This window comes from Pseudorca crassidens, chromosome 21 (genome assembly GCF_039906515.1).
Source record: "Pseudorca crassidens isolate mPseCra1 chromosome 21, mPseCra1.hap1, whole genome shotgun sequence".
In the NCBI taxonomy this organism is placed as follows: Eukaryota; Metazoa; Chordata; class Mammalia; order Artiodactyla; family Delphinidae; genus Pseudorca; species Pseudorca crassidens.
In genome coordinates, this window is record NC_090316.1 from 25,105,723 (window position 1) to 25,122,769 (window position 17,047).

General features: G+C 45.8%; 1 protein-coding gene across 1 annotated transcript in view; it reads left to right on the plus strand.

The window, feature by feature from the left end:
* Positions 1-16,782, plus strand: part of CASP3 (caspase 3) — a 41,752-nt gene extending 24,970 nt beyond the window's left edge. The window contains exon 7 of the mRNA XM_067721953.1: positions 14,299-16,782. Coding sequence (XP_067578054.1) covers positions 14,299-14,615 — 317 coding nt within the window. The 3' untranslated portion in view covers positions 14,616-16,782. The remainder of the gene's footprint in view (positions 1-14,298) is intronic.
* The last annotated feature ends 265 nt before the right edge of the window (positions 16,783-17,047 follow it).

A 17,047-nucleotide genomic window follows, 5' to 3' on the forward strand; every position in this document is an offset into this window, starting at 1 on the left:
CTCTTTTTCCGGGATTACTAAAGGAAATTTTAAGGGGATGACACCATCCTGAACATTTACTCCGGTGTCCGGTATCCTCATTATGAGAATAATTAGCCGTTACAGTAATAAAATCCCAAGTTGAGGTGGGTTTCCAATTAGTATCCCCGGTAGTTTCACATCCCCAGCTTTTGCAATAAAAGTTTTCAGTTCCACCACATTTATAATTCAGAGATCAAGGGCGGTGGAACCCGGGGCATACGTAGAAAGTGAGGATACCAAGCATCATTCTTTTGCCTGCATTTTTGCAACCCGGCCCAAACCAATCAGTTTCCGAAACTTTGGAAGGGGCAGTGTTCATATCATGAGAATCTTCTGTATCCCAATAAGGTGCTCCTATAGCCAATTTACAAACATCAGGAAAAAGATCTGGCCACCAGGTCCAGGGGGGTGCAGTATGACTAATGGACCACGTTACATCTCCAGTCTGAGAAATTACCTGCCAAGTTAAACGTTGGGGGAGGTGAGGGCTAAAATCACTTACAGTCAGTAAAGGCAGTAAAACCAAAATTATAAGTCTTAGGTTCGTAGAAGCTTGAGTTTGAGCGGGTTGTCTGTTCTTTGGGCCCGCCATCCTGATGATGCCGTCGCTGGTGCAGCCTTCACATGTGAAGCATGGATCCAGGCAGCGATGCCGTCCACTTTTATGGCCGTTGGGGTGGTGAGGAGGACGGTGTATGGTCCTTTCCATCGAGGTTCCAACGTCTGGGTTCGATGCCGACGGACGTATACGGAGTCTCCGACTTGGAAAGGATGAGTTTCTCCCGGTGTTCCCGGTTGGTAGGCCTTGGCGAGTTGGGACCATATTTCTTTCTGGACCAATTGGAGTCCCAGTAGCCTAGCATATAAGTCAGTGTTATTTTGACAATCAGGTTTTATTTCTTTTCCTAAAGTGGGGAGGGGAGGCGGGGCACCATATAATATTTCAAAAGGAGTAAGATGGTATCGGGAAGGTGTATTTCTAACCCGGAATAGGGCCAAAGGAAGGAGCACCGTCCAATCGGTACCGCCAGTCTCCAAGGACAATTTAGTTAGGGTCTCTTTTAGAGTCCTATTCATTCTTTCTACCTGACCTAAACTTTGGGGTCTATAGGCACAATGTAATTTCCAATCAGTCCCCAAATATCTGGCCACATCCTGACTTACCTGGGCGACGAAGGCTGGACCATTATCAGACCCTATTACCTTTGATGCTCCAAATCGAGGAAAAATTTCTTCTAAAATCTTCTTGGCTACTACAGCAGCTGTTTCTTTCTTTGTTGGGAAAGCCTCTATCCATCCTGAAAAAGTGTCTACAAAAACTAAAAGGTATTTATTACCGTACCTTTCAGGACGCACTTCGGTAAAGTCCACTTCCCAGTAAGTTCCTGGGCGGTCCCCCCTGAGTCTCTTTCCAGTTTCAAGTTTCCCTTTGTGACCATTTACCTGTTGACATGGGACGCATTCCTGCACAATTTGTTCAGCTAATTTTGTCATTCCAGGGGTTTCGTACCCGGCTTTTTGTAACAAGGCTACCATCTTTTTAGTCCCCAAATGTGTCCATCTGTGCATCTGTTGTAACATGGATTCTGCTTGCTGAGGGGACAAAGTTCCTTTTGTTGTGGCCGGGATGATTTCTTCATCGCGGCCTGGTTTTTCAGGAACTCTATCTGACAGTCCTAAAATGACTTCTCCCGATGCTATTTCTCGGGCCACTTGGTCAGCCATATTATTTCCCCTAATTATTGGGGTATTTTCTTTTTGATGTCCAGGGCAGTGGATGATACTGACTTTAGTAGGAAGCATGAGTGCAGTCAACAAAGCCACGATTTCGTCTTTGTTTTTAATTTCTTTGCCACCTGAAGTTAGTAGCCCTCTCTGTTGGTAAATGGCACCGTGGATATGAGCGGTAGCAAACGCATATCTACTGTCTGTGTAGATGTTTACTTTTTTATTCTCTGCCATCTCTAATGCCCTCGTCAGGGCAATTAATTCAGCTCGTTGGGCTGAGGTCCCTTGTGGTAGCGCCGCTGCCCATATGACTTGTTTTCCGTCTACCACAGCTGCCCCAGTTCGACGCTTACCTTCCTCCAGGAAACTGCTCCCATCCGTGAACCAGGTGAAATCAGCATCAGGGAGGGGCAGGTCCATCAGATCTGGCCTACTGCCGTGTGCTGCGGCTAGTACTTCCTGACAATCATGTATGATGGTGGAGCCTTCCAAGTCAGGATCAGGTAGCAAGGTGGCTGGATTGAGTCCTGTGGCTGGAGCAAACTTGATGCGATCTGAGTTTAGCAACAGGGTTTGGTAATGGGTCATCCTGGCATTAGTTAGCCACCTATCCGGTGGTTGACGGACTACATTTTCCAGGGCATGAGGAGCTGTTATCGTTAGATTTTGTCCTAAAGTTAGTTTGTCAGCATCTTTGACTAGAACGGCCACTGCAGCGATTATCTTTAAACAGGTGGGCCATCCTGATGCCACAGGGTCCAATTTTTTTGACAAATAAGCAACTGGGCGATTCCAGGGACCCAATTTCTGAGTCAATACTCCTTTTGCAATGCCCTTATTTTCGGCCACATATAAATGAAAAGGTTTGGTTACATCTGGCAGTCCTAGGGCTGGAGCTGAAAGTAAAGCTCGTTTGATTTGGTCAAAAGCCCGTTGTTCCTTATCGCCCCAAACGAAAGGAGTGCTGTTTTTGGTTAGGGGGTACAATGGGGCTGCCAGCTCAGCAAACCCTGGAATCCATAGTCTACAGAATCCGGCCGTCCCCAAAAATTCTCTAACCTGCCTGGCATTTTTGGGAGCCGGAATTTGGGCCACCGTATCCTTTCTGCTCTCCGTGAGCCATCTTTGCCCCCCTTTTAATAGATACCCCAGGTAACTGACCTGTTGTTGGCATATTTGTGCTTTCTTGGCTGAGGCTCTATATCCCAGGGTTCCAAGTTCCGTTAACAGTTTTTCAGTACCCTTGATACAATCTTCTTGGGTCTCAGCAGCTAATAAAATATCATCAACGTATTGGAGTAATGTTACCTGGGGATTTGATTCTCTATATAATGCCAAATCCTGATGGAGGGCTTCATCAAAGATGGTCGGGGAGTTCTTAAATCCCTGAGGTAGCCGTGTCCATGTCAGCTGACCAGACATTCCCGATGTTGGATCTTTCCATTCGAAGGCAAAGTAGGGTTGGCTCAGGGGAGAGAGTCTTAAACAGAAAAAAGCATCTTTAAGGTCCAAAACAGTATACCACGTATGTTGAGGTGGAAGAGTGCTCAGGAGGTTGTAAGGGTTTGGAACTGTGGGGTGGAGGTCTGCCACCCGTTTGTTTACCTCTCGTAGATCCTGCACCGGCCGATAATCATTTGTTCCTGGTTTCTTTACCGGCAGGAGAGGGGTGTTCCATGCTGATTGACATCTTATTAAGATGCCCAAGTCTAGTAGCCTCTGTATATGGGGACAGATACCGTCTTTGGCTTCTCTACTCATGGGGTATTGACGGACCGTTATTGGGGTGGCAGTTGCCTTGAGTTCCACTAGCACCGGGGACCGATTTTTGGCCATCCCCATTCCGGCAGTTTCTGCCCAGGCTTGAGGGAACCGAGTTACCCAATCAGTAACATTAACTCGTGAGGATGAAGGCTGCTCGTATAATTTATATTCATCTTCTAATTTCATAGTCAATATTTGAAGTAACCTTACCTTATTATCAGTTATGGTGGGACCTTCTGGCTGAAAGTGGATTTGAGCCCCTACTTTGGAGAGTAAATCTCTTCCCAGCAAAGGATAGGGGCATTCCGGAATAATCAAAAATGAATGGGTTACTCGTCCAATCCCAAGATCTACTGTCCTTCGTGTGGTCCATGAATATTGTTTATTCCCAGTGGCTCCTTGTACCCATGACCTTTTAGCTGAGATAGGACCTTTTGAGTGGAGAAGGACGGAGTGCTGGGCTCCGGTATCTACCAAAAATTGAACAGGTTCCCCCTCCACTTTAAGAGTTACCCGGGGCTCGGGGAGAGGGTTCGAGCCCTGACTTTCCTAGTCTTCTTCTTTCAATGTTAAGATTTTGTTTTTGGTTGGCCTTCCTCCATTCTTTTTTTTAGGGCATTCTCTCGCCCAATGTCCTTTTTCTTTACAGTAGGCACATTGGTCCTTGTCTAATGGCCGCCTTCTGTCTGCCGTTCGCCCTTCCTGCCTATTTCTATCCCCTATATTTCTTCCTCCAACCACAGTGGCCAGTATCTTACTTAAATTCCTTTCCTGTCTCTTATCCCGTCTTATTTCACGGGCTTCCTGCTCTTTCTGCTTTCTTTCTTCCTTCTCTTCCTCTGTTTCTCTTTTGTTATATACTTTATCTGCCTCTTTTACTAACTCCTGAAGCGAAAATCCCTGCAAGCCATCTAGCCTCTGTAATTTCTTCTTAATATCAGGGGCCGCTTGATCTATGAAAGCCATTGCTATAGTAGCCCTATGTCCCTCCGAAGTTGGATCATAAGGGGTAAAGCGTCTAAAGGCTTCCATTAAACGTTCCAGGAACACAGTTGGCGATTCCTGGGGCCCCTGAGTTACTTCCCTTACCTTAGCCAAATTAGTGGGCCGTCTGGCCGCTCCATGGAGACCCGCCACCAGAGCCTGGCGATACATTTTCAGGCGCTCCCTACCTTCCGGGGCATTGAAATCCCAGTTTGGCCTGACGAGTGGGAAACCAGCATCAATCTCGTTAGGCAGCTGGGTAGGTTGCCCATTGGCGCCTAATACATTTTTTCTGGCTTCTAAAAGAACCCGTTGCCTCTCCTCAGTCGTTAGGAGAGTCTGGAGCAGCTGCTGACAATCATCCCATGTGGGCTGGTGGGAGAAAACAAGAGATTCTATTAAAGCGGTAAGGGCCTGTGGATTTTCGGAAAAAGTTGGGTTATGCATTTTCCAATTATAAAGATCTGCAGAGGAAAAGGGCCAATATTGGAGAGGTCTATTCCCTTGGCCATCGGGGGGGCCATATTCTCTAAGAGGTAGGGCAGTGGAGTCCGGGGAGATAGCCCTCCGGCTCCTAGTGCCCACTGAGGGACCCCTTTCTTCTTCCATCATGGATGGTTCCCATGGTGCCGAGGGCAGTGGAGCTGGGGGGTCCTCTAGGTGGTAGGGGATTCGGGGCCGGAGGATAAGGGGGTGGGGAATCCAAAAGAAGCAAATCGGACTGCGGGTCAGGATAAATCGCCTTCAGTAGATCCGGGGCGTCGGGTAGCTTCTCCGTGTTGGGGTTTTTCTTTAAGGCTAATATCTCCGACGCTGCTGATGTATGCGCGGACGTACCTGTTGAGGAAACAAAGGGCCGGACCCACGGAGGTGGGGAGAGAATTAAATCTTCCCAGACCAAGACATATGGTACTTGGTCTGGATGTCCGTGGGGATCTATATTAAATATCTTAGACTTCAGCAGCTTAATCTTGTCTAATAAAAAGGATCCTTCGGGGGGCCATCCTATCTGAAATGTTGGCCATTCAGAGGCACACAAAGTCTGCCACTTTCCTTTCTTTACCTCTACTGAAAAATTATGGGCTCTGGCCCGAACTTCGGTCCAATAGCTTAGGGTAAGGGAAAGAGAAGTCGTCATAGTTTGTCCCATTGTCGTCCGTCAGAGAAGAAGAATAGACCACAATACAGAAACAGTTAAAACTCCACGAAACACATATACGTATGGGCCACCGCGAGCTCGCTTCAAAACCGAAACTTCTTCAGATGGCAGTTATCACCAAGGGAACTGCCGAAACCGAGTGAAGGGGAGACAGACTTTGCCTCTCCTTCCAGATGAGCCACCAGGGCGTCCCCTAGGGCTCATGGACGCCGGCTATTAGCACGTCTGCCTAGCCAGAGGTCCGATACAGATTCCATAATAAGCCGATTCTTACGGCTTTCCTCCGATAATGGCCCACAAAGAACAAGGGACAAACAGACAATCAAGCTCGAGCTTACCTGGTACCTCCAACTCCCGATGTTCTTGTGGTCCGGGGCGAGTGGAATCCCGGACGAGCCCCCAAATGTTAGACCTGCGCGGTCTCCTAGGAGTTTCGACTCGCCCAGGAAACAACAAGAGTCGGAAGTCGATGCAAAACGCAAGAGGTTTATTGAAGGCCGGTGCACCGGGGTTCCTTGGTCCTCACGCAGGAGGTCGAAGAAGGAACCCTTTTGGGCGCGAATATGTCAGTTTTATAGGTTCCCACTTCCCCGTATGTAAATTATAGATTTGGTTGTGTTCTCCTGCTGATTGGTCCCGGCTTAGGCTCGGACCAGAGAGGGAACTTGTCCCCAGCTGCCTGATTGGTCTTTGACAGACACCTTTTTTACATTTTGTTATCTCCCTCCTTCTCCCCAGCTGCCTGATTGGTCTTTGACAGACAACTTTTTTACATTTTGTTATCTCCCTCCTTCTCGGAAGGGGGCCGGACATCCTGGAAATTCACCCATTGTCTAAGAAGCCCCTATTGTCTGGAGAGTTCTTAATCATTAGCTGGAACAATGTCCCTCGAGTCCCACAATAGAAAAATGGACTAAGGGCCCTGAACAGACAGGTCATAGAAAAACACCAAATGTCCCTTACACCTCAGATGAAAATCTTAATCATCACAAGAGAAATTCAGATTAAACTAAGGTATCATCTGTCATCTAGCAGACGGACAAAAGACCTCATTTGACAACATTCTGTTGGCTGAGCTGTGGGGAAATGTATCCCCCGTTGGTGGGACCGCACAACCGCGTGTGGAGGAGAATCCGGCAATACCTATCCAATTAGTTACTCTTGAAGTAGCAATCTCAGGTCTTGGAGCTCAAACTGCCCATACACCCGTACATGTACAAGGTTAGATACACTGATGCATCCACACAGTGGAACACGACTTGCTGTAAAACAGAACGAGGAGGACCCTCTTGAACTGATAAAGGTCTCCAGCATGTATGATCAGGTGGGAAAGGACGAAACACAGAACGCCATAGACAGTATGCTGTAATTTGTGTAAAAAAGGTCTAGGGGGCGGGGAGAGCATAAGAATATGCGTAAAGCAACACCAGGAGGATAAAGGGCACTAATACAAATGTAAATGGTGGATGGGAACAGGGATGGAAGTGAAATTTCTTTTGTGTTGACTTTTCTATATCGTTTTGACTTTTTGGAACCGTGTCAATGTATTATTACCTGGCTTCAAAAATGGAATCAAATCAAGGGGGGATGGGGATGGCACAAAACTTTCAGGAATGAGAACATGGTTCCATACGGGGGTAGGGCTGGGAGGGATGCCATGGCTGTCCATAGCCATGTTGCAGGATTTTGTTTAGCTTGTTTATTTTCTTCTTTGCTTCAACCTCTGTAGGTATTAGCTGAGAAATCGTAACACGCTTGATATTAGAACTTGAGCCTAAAGTAATACTCAGCATCAGCTTTTTATAGCTCAAGGAGCAAACTAGACTATTCGTTTCTTAATTCACTCTCTAGTTGTTCCATCCTTATCCTTTGCAATATGATTGTAATAAATTATCACATGATGAGGCAGACCAGGAAATATCCATCAAAGAATTTTTGTGCACAGAATCTCTACCGTCTGCTACGTTGATAACTGAAAGAACTGAGGAACTGAAATGCTTAGGGATGTTCAGAAAAAGCAAGCATCTCCCTTTCAAGAAAATGTTTTTCCAGATTTAAAGTTGGTGCAAAAGCTATTAAGTAGCATGTTTGAGCTAAGAGGCCAATGTCTGATCTACACCTTATGCTTTGGTTTTAGGTGACTTAAATGTCAGCTCAGGGACCTAACAGCCTCATATACAGTTTCCCAAGAGGGAAGCATGTTTGGCCAATGTATTGAAAGCTAACTCACTGATTTTACTGAAATATTTCCAAAGACTCATTTCTGCCTGGCAGGTTTAAGGAGCATTGAGGAGGCCACTGTGGGTGGAGGGGAGTCAGCAGAAGGAGAGCAGGTGAGGCTAACAGGGAGATGCTGCAGAGTGGGGCCTTGAGGATGCTATACCTACAGATCCCACCTAGGGCCAGAGTACTAGTGCAGCGGGAAGAGGCTCCAACATCTAGGGACCCAGGAAAGGAGACCGAAAAGGATGGCCAGGGCTGAAGGTGGGGAAACAGGAGAGTATAGGGTGAGAAAGCCAAGGGAAGAAACTGCTTCCCAAGGATGTGGCCTGCTGGGGCAAACTACTGAAAATTCAGAGAAAATGAACATTTGAAATATGTATTGGATTTGTGACAGGAGGTTATAGGTGATCTTGACAAAGGGGATTCTGTGCAAATATTGAGGCAGAAGCCAGCTTAGAGAGGACTGCTATATGAGTGCCAAGTGAGGAAACGGAAATTAAAAGTACAGAAAACTTGAGAAATTGCCTTCGAAGGAAGGGCGGGGTTGGCGGGAAGAAGTAGCTAGAGGGGGAAATGAGTTGAAATGTTGTGTTGTGTGAGAGATTTGAGCATGTTTAAATGCTGATGGCGAGAATCCAGTCAGGAAAAAGACTGAAAATACTGGAGGGAAAAGTAACTGACAGTGTAGGGTTCCTAAGCAATGAGAGAGGGTTAAATCTGAGCTAATTGTGGGGATGCAGAGAGGAGGTGGGGGTTTTTTTTTGGTTTGTTTTTAATGGGAGGAAATATGAGAAGCTGGATGTGAATAAAGCTAGGCTTGTAAGTTTTGTAGCAGGAGGTTATAACACTCTATTTTTTAAGAAGTAGAAGACAATGACTGTGCTCAAAGTTAACTGTTCAAAGGGTTAGAAGAATAAGGAAGCTTTGAAACCATTGTCAAGAGCTGGAGAGTGAGTTGACGGGAGAAGTTTAGTGAGATCGCTGGGCAGCGTTTAGGACCCAGTTGAAACCAGCGATGGTGAATCACAGTGGCACCAGCCTGCCCTGTTGTGGGGTTTTATCTAGGATAATTCAGCTGCTTCGTATGTGTTGGCTTCATCCAACTTTGGGTATTTTCCCACATTTATAAAAAAAAAAGAGGAGCCACGGACTTCAGGAGACTGCAAAATGAGTTACTACTCAACTGATGGACCATGGAAGCTAAGCTGGAGAGACGGGGCACTGAACACAGAAGGGGGCTAATTTTAGGGAATAAGAAGAGTGGTCTGTGGCCTGATGGTCCTGATGAATTTGAAGAACCCTCATCGTACAAGCAGTGGAACAAAAAGACTAAAAGGATTGCAGATTGTAGTCAGAGAATGGATGGGAGGTGGGGCAAATTCAATCATGAAAAAGATGTGACTGATTAAGTTGAAGAGTGAAGTAGTATATGAAAGACCATTTTGGAACTGAGGTCATGGAACTAAGGGGTGAGAATGCTGGATGTGTCCTCCTCCCTATGGGCACTGATTTGCTGAAATGACCTTCCATGTGCAGGAGTATAGTATAAGATAATGTGATAAAATGTAGTTTTGTTTATAAACCTTTGCTTTTAGGGAACCTTTAAAAATCCACCTTCTGTTTCTGCCAATTAACACTGTTTAAAACTACCACCTGTTATCACCATTCATAAAAGAAAGGGCATTTTAACTCCCACCTCCTTCATTTCCTCCTCACTCCCAAAATAAGTAGGGACATAATCTCACATTTTCCAAGGTCCCTGCTCATTTTTAAAGCTTAGAAAACATAACCGATAATTCTGCTCAAAACTTTAAAATATATATATTTTTGTTTCCAATTTGTAACTGGAACATAAAATAGACAAAAGCACCAGGTAGAAATCGTAGTTGCCTGTTTCCAGCCAATGCTGCTGGGTCTCTGTTTTGAACGTTTGCTTCCAGAGCTACTGTTGCTGATGCAAATTCAGACGTAAGAGACTGAGCAATAAAATGTGCAAGTGGTGTCTGTTGAGAGTTTCAATTATTTGTAAATCTGTGAGAACGGGTTGAACTCCTGCGGGGGTAAGTGATGGGGGCAGTCTGGGTACCAAAATCTTGTTCTGCACCCACGCCTCACCCTGCTCTCCCCATCTCCTGCTCGCCCTCCTCGTGGCTCTCTGTCCCCAGCTGTGAGCTTAGGACCTTGCACTGCGAACAAATCAGATTTGTCTTGTGTGTATCAGCTCTGGTCTGATTTATCATCACACCCTTGACCCAACCCAGGCTGATACAAAATTAAATGATCTAAATATTAAAAGTCTGTCCATTAAGGACAGATTCCATTTGCCTATTTTCGTTTCAGTTAATCCCTGTTGAAGGTACCCTTGGTACCTTCTAAACAAATTTTTTTCAAAAAACCTTTACTGTGAGAAATTTAATACGAACTTTTTGGGTATATCTCTCTGATATTCAAAGCAATCAAATATCCTTTATATTTCATTTGAATTTCTCATGTAAGTACAAAATGGGACAAAATTAGAACCTGATTTACCCCCCTAGGTTCTCTCATCTCCTCACATGCCCTCAAGCATAGAGCAGAATTAATAGGTTGAAATAGTTGAACCAAAACAGTGGTTTGGTTTACCCAAGGAAAACATAAAAAAGATAGGCTAGACTCAGAGCCACTATAATACATTCACATCCTTAAAGTTAACCACTAGAAGTGTTAGGGATTCTCTTTCCAGTTTTCTTCTTGAAAGCCATCAAGTCACCGATGGAAGCTTATTGGGAAAGTTTATCTATGAGCCTTAAGGGCATCTACTCTGTGTTCAAGCCCTGATGTAAAAGTCCCTTCAAACCACTGCACTGATATCAACTTGCTTAGTTGGACGGGAGCATAATTTTGAATCACATCAAGTAAATTCTGGGAAATTCCTAGTTGACACCTGCACTGTCTTTGAAGGTCTTGAGCAACCCATTTTTTTCAGCATGTGAAGCTTACAGGTAAACTATGACTAAGAAATGTTTTTCACTAAATACAGTCACAGTTCATTTCAGCTCAGAATTCCCCCCTGCCCTGCTTCACCTCCCACGTGCCCACTTCCTCCACTGGGTTGGTTTCGTGTAGTTTGGGTAGTACCAGCTCTGGAATCCGCTCGCTAGCTGCCTCTTCCCCAGTCGGAACTCCAGTTTCTCTTTCTCTAAAATGGGGGCAATAATATCTTCCTTCCAGTAGTAGTGACATGAGAATTTTTAAAAAGATAACGATGGAAAAGTTGTCTTGACAGATTAAAGCTCTAGAGAACCATGGCAGGTTATTCTACGTATCCATCAGTTTGCTGTTGTTGGAAATGCCAGTAGAACTAGGGAAACTACTTTCTTGACTTATCTGTACTTAGAGCTCTCAACTTTGTGCCCCTTCTATTCTAAGTGAGGCTTACATACCATCCTTCTTGAGCCAAGAAGAAGGGGGTAGGGGTCTGGGCTTCAAAGGGCAGGAAGACAAATCACAGGAAGAGGAGAAGAAAAAAACGGCTGGTAAACAAATGTTTGCCTTGCCTTGCAGATAAGTCTTTCTGATATAAAAGTTCTCTCTAGTAATAGCTCTTTTGCCCTTAGATAAAGGGCAACAAGCCCTTTATCTAAATTCCTTTATCTAAATTCCTTTAGGCAGTTAAGGGAGAGGCAAAAAGCTTTTCCAGAGACTGCTGGGTCTTCATTGCCTTCAGGCCAAAACATCCACATGTCCAAGTGGCTACTTTGGGGTGGCATATTCTGTTTCCCCTCACAACTTTCTCATTTAATGACAAAACGAAAACGAGTTAGTAATGAGTTTGAAGTCCCTTATTCAAGGATTTGGGGAGCACAGCGTCTCACAAGCAGTGGAACCCACTTCCGGAGGGATTTTGGGCAAGAAGGAGGTTTACAGAGAGAAGAGGCCACGTGGAAACAGCACGACTGGGTAGGAGGGTGGGGATTTCCTTACAAAACTAGCAGGTCCTGTTTTCTAGGGTAAAGTAAACTAGCTAAAGCTGAGTTGGAGGATTGTGAGTGGTGTATGTCAGGCTTCCTTGGCAGGAGTTTCTGGTAAAAGCAGGCTGATTTAGGCTTAGATCTGTGACATGGGTGGGGTCACTGGATACGCGAACTGTCTTTATCACTCTGTTAATAAGTTACTTGAACCTCAGTTCTGCTTGGTAGTGGAGAACTCATCGGTTTAGGGCAAACCCAATCCACTCAGAGTTAAACCATCCAACTTGGGGCTCACTCCCTGCCTGGGAGTTTGTGAAGCATCATGACACGCAGGGAGGAGGAGGTTGGAGGTATCTGGTTTTCCAGTGTCACGGGTGCCCCGTGGGTCCTGCTGAGATGAACGTCATTCTGTTTGACTGTCCTCCTCCCCTCCCCCCCTCTCTGGCATCCATCAGGACACCTGCATTCCCGTGGGGTTTCTGCTTTCACGGTGTACTCTGCGGCCACTCTGCGTCCTCTCATCCCCAGTCACGAGGCCCTTGTTGGGGAGGAAAAATAATTTTCCCTCTACCCTTCTGAGTTCTTGGCTGAGGTCCCTGTAATAAAAGACAGATTCACAAGACAATAAACGAACAGAAGTTTATGAACCTGTGTGTACATGGGAGACACCCAGCAAAACTGAGTAACTCCCCAACATGACCTAAACCACTGGCTTGAATAACCTCTTCACTAAAGACAAAAGAAAGAAAAGAGAGGGGAGCTCAGTTATGGGGACGGTTGCCAGGAAGAGCAAGGTAAACAAGGGTAAGGTTTGTCACACAGATTTCAGTCTGTACCTCCTCCGTTGATAGGTCCCTTGTGATTAAGAGTTTTCCTTCCCTTCCTGGTATGGAGAGGGAGAGAACCCTACAAGTGGAAATTTCCTTTGTAAATGTACATTTCTCTTGCAAAAGAGTAACTTCTCCTTTGTTTTCAGAGCTTCTCCTGTGTCTGTGGTTTCTCAAACGAATCCTATGCCAAAGAGGTATTTTCAGGGCGGCATATTCTTCTGCTGCCCTTCACCCATCAAAGTCAGCTGCATCTCAGAGCACAGAGGAAGGTTATTGAGCTGTTTCCTGAGCCCTGGTGGGACAAGCAGGGTGTCTGGGAGGCTGCCCCCAGCCCACCTACTTAAGCCCTTTCTACCGCTTATGCCTTATTCTACAGCTACCATGATGGGGCGGGCGCGGCGGGAGCTTCTCCTTCAGGGATCCAAGCAGGAAATGGGGTGCCAGTCTGTTCTAAGTTGCAGAACCCCAAATCTAAGGGGCTGCACAGCAGGGCTCCTTCTGTGAGGCCCTCAGCAGGGACTCACCCCGGCTCTCTCCTCACCAGGTCTCCTCCCTTCCCCAGCTCGGAGGATTTTCACCTGGTGGCGGGGAGGATGGAGAGGGAAGAGGCAGATCAGTGTTCTCTGTCTGTCACACCTGGCCTTCAGCTGGTAAACATCAAAACACAAGAACTTAATGCGACACGTCTCCTTGCGGCCATGAAGGCCTTGCGTCTCACAGCCAAATCGACAGTGCGGGAACAGGAAGTTGTGACAGGGTGAAAGGAAGTGAGGATGCAGATTTTGCCACATGTGCTTATGATAGTAGCTACCCTTATGCAATTTCTCTATGCCAAGCTCTTCACAAACAGTATCTCCGTTAATTCTCACAATAATCTTAGGAAGTAGCATTATCATCTCAATTTGCTAACTGAAGTTGAAATTTTGTAATTGAAAGCTCAGAGGTTAAACAACTGGCCTAAGGTCACACAGCCTGTGGTTGGTAGTACCTGAACATGAATCCAGGCATTTCTGCTTCCCAAGTCGTTGCTCTTTCTACAATCCCCCGATTACTCACTTCGTTAAAGGACACCGAATGAAAACACAAGCCAAAGCATGCACCTGGAATCTAGAAGGGAGCGTGTGTCTGTAAAACAGATTGGGAAAACACCTTACACCTGATCCTCAGAGCTTTGTCCTTGTGAGATACTGCATCAGCATGTGTATGGAGAGTTGGTCAAAGTGATAGACGATCAGAAAGGATCTTTTCTTGGTGGGGGTGGGGGGGAGTAGCTGGAGGAGAGAGTAGAAGAATGCAAGATCTCAGATAGTTATGAACAATGTGAACAAATGGCAGAGACTCACTTTTCCAGAACCTGCCCTCAAGATGACCCACAACTATACTTTAGTGCATCACTTAAAGAAGCCACCTTAAAGGAGGGTAAACAAGCCTCAGGATAGAGCTGGCACACTACAGAGTTGGAGTCAAATTTGGTTGAAAATGGGCAGACCCCTATCCTGTGATGTATACACTGGTTTTCTTAACTAAAAAATTTCGAAGTCTCTTGGCAATGCATTTAACACACCATAATTTTCTTTTTTGCTTTCCTTTTCGATTTTCTATCCAACTCCATTCTTCTTTCACCCATCTGTCACCTTAGGATCCAGAAAGCAAAGCAGCAGCAGCTCCTATAGCTGGCGGAATGAAGTCGGGAGCACCTGTCCATGGTGTTGTGTGTGGGTAGCAGCAAACATACATGAGCAAGAAGACCAACAAGGAGAGTCTGGGCTCCAGGCATCGCTCCAAGCAAGGAGTGACTGCGTGAGCATGCCACAGAGTTGGGCAACTGGGAAGCCGAATGATGATGTGGCTTTTAGGAACTCAAAAACAAAGTGGAGGTCAGAAACAGGAAGGAGCCATTGTGAAATTGAAAGTTCCCTGGCTTTGGGATCAGCAAGGTCCAGTCACAAAGCCTGATGTCTCTGCTCGTTTACTACATGACCTTGGGCATTTTCGTTCACCCCCGTGAACCTCAGTTTTCTTATTCATAAAATAATTATAACCATAACATCATCCTTGCAGTGTGGTTGGGAAGGTTAGAGAGGATGCATATATAGCACATGGCTTAGGACTTCACAAGCAATCAGTTCTGTCCTACATCAAGGCTCATGTATTTCCTAAGGGATCGTCCATGGCTTCCCTCAGATTCCTAGAGCTCATAATAGGTTGGATTCACTGCACGTATGTACGTGCAAGGCGGCTGTGCTAGTGCTGTGAATTCAAGGTGCAAGCAGCTTCTGCAGAAAGCTGCAAGAATGTGAATATGGATTGGTCCCTGCTGCTTTCATTTTCTACTGATGCAAAACCATTTACCACACACTCAGCATCTTAAAACAACATGTTTATTCTCGCACAGGTTTTGTGGTCTGGAGTCCAGGCACAGTGGAGCTAGGTCCTCAGGTCAGGGGCCAACCAAGCTGAAATCAAGGTGCCCGTGGGCTGTGTTCTCATCTGGAGGTTTGACTCAGGAAGAAACCATTTCCAGGCTCATTAAAGTTATTGGCAGAACTCAGTTCCTTATGGCTGTTTTCTGGCTGACTGTCAGCCGGACATCACCCTCAGCAACTACGAGCCACCCTCGGGTCCTCGCCTCGAGGGCCCCTTTACAGGCGGTTCATGACATGCTGTTTGCTTTTAGGCCAGCAGGAGGATTTCTCACTTCAAATATCTCCTCCCTCCAGAGAAGGCCCAGGCCCCCTTTTGAGGTGTTCACTTGCTCAGGTCAGGCTCAGCCAGGATCATCTCCCTTTTGATTATTCACAGGCAACCAGTTGGAGACAGTTACATCTGCAAAATCCCTTCACTTCTGCCACACAACCTAACCTATGACAGGAGTGAAATCCCACCATATTCCCAGGTCTCGCCTGCACTCAAGGGGTGAGAATCATACAGGGCATGGACACCAGCGGGCAGGAATTGGGGGGGCATGTGAGAATTCCACCCACTGTGCCTGCCTGGTCATGCCCACCTCCAAGTGAGGGCTGAGGGCTGAGCACGGAGGTGAGTAACACTTGGTAGACACTTTATGAATCAGCTTTGATTCAGCTGGAAGTTCACCAGGTGATTTTTCTTCTTGCTAGATTAACGTATTCTACAGAATTACAGCGAAAAAATTCCGGATACCACACCCTGAAAGAAAATTGTCCTTTTAGGAAATGTTTTGCCCTGGAGGAAGCATCTCTTACCATCTCAGACACCTTCCATCCTGTTCTGCAGACTACTTGAGGCTGTAATGTACATTCACAAGAATTCAGGTCACGTGGCCTGAGATCTACTTTTTAAAATACTCTCAATCTAAATATGGGGAAACTAAGGCCCATACAGGACTAAATTCACCTGGCCCCCTTCTCTGGGCCTCTTGCAGTGATGTCATGACCAAAATGTCCCTGCTGTTTAAGGAGAGACGTATCATTGAGTAGGATTCCTAGTAGGTGGTCTAATGAGAAGGTGACCACCAGAAAATGGAAAAAATACTAGCCAGTGTGGGGTGGGTTGAGGGATTTTCCAAATAAAATTTAATGTCCTGATGACTACCACTATAAAGAGAAAGAGATGGTAAAAGTTATTTTCAAATTAATTGAAACTGAATTATTGGAATTAATTGAGGAATATTTATTTTGCATAAAGTCTTTTTTCCCTCATTTTCAATGAAAAAAATTTTGTATTAATATTAATAGGCTCCAGGTCTATTGGGATTAAAACAGCTACAAAGTTATCTTGTTCATTACCTCCTATCCAGATCACTGAAACCTGATTGGTTTACCAGTCTCTAGTACCCCTCCAAAAGATTTTTACACCTCTTTCAGGCTGAGCTTCTTAACAACAACTGGCAGTATTAGTTTTCCCTTAAAGAAGGATTCCCTGGGTGGGATAGGGAGGGTGGGAGGGAGACGCAAGAGGGAGGAGATAATGGGGACATATGTATACGTATAGCTGATTCACTTTGTTATAAAGCAGAAACTAACACACCACTGTAAAGCAATTCTACTCCAGTAAAGATGTTTAAAAAAAAAAAAAAGAAAGCATTCCCCTGTGCTGAAAAAAATGTGGGGTTAGATCTGAGGAAGACCTGTCGGGGTCAAAAGTCAAATGGGAAGAGTGGTTCTGGGTCTGTGCAAGAGAAGATCCCAGAGTCTGTCCTAACCCAGCACTCCAGTGCAGGGAATTTAAAGAGCTAAGATGGGGGGCCGTGGGGAGTGGGCACGGACTAGCTTTACCAAGAAGTGCCGTCGGCTGAGTGTTGCACCGAAACCATACTGGCCTGGAGGGATCCTCATCGGTGTTGGAGGCAGGGACCCCGGCCAGAGCAAGGATGTGATATGAAGTAATGAGATTCTCATACCCCGCCG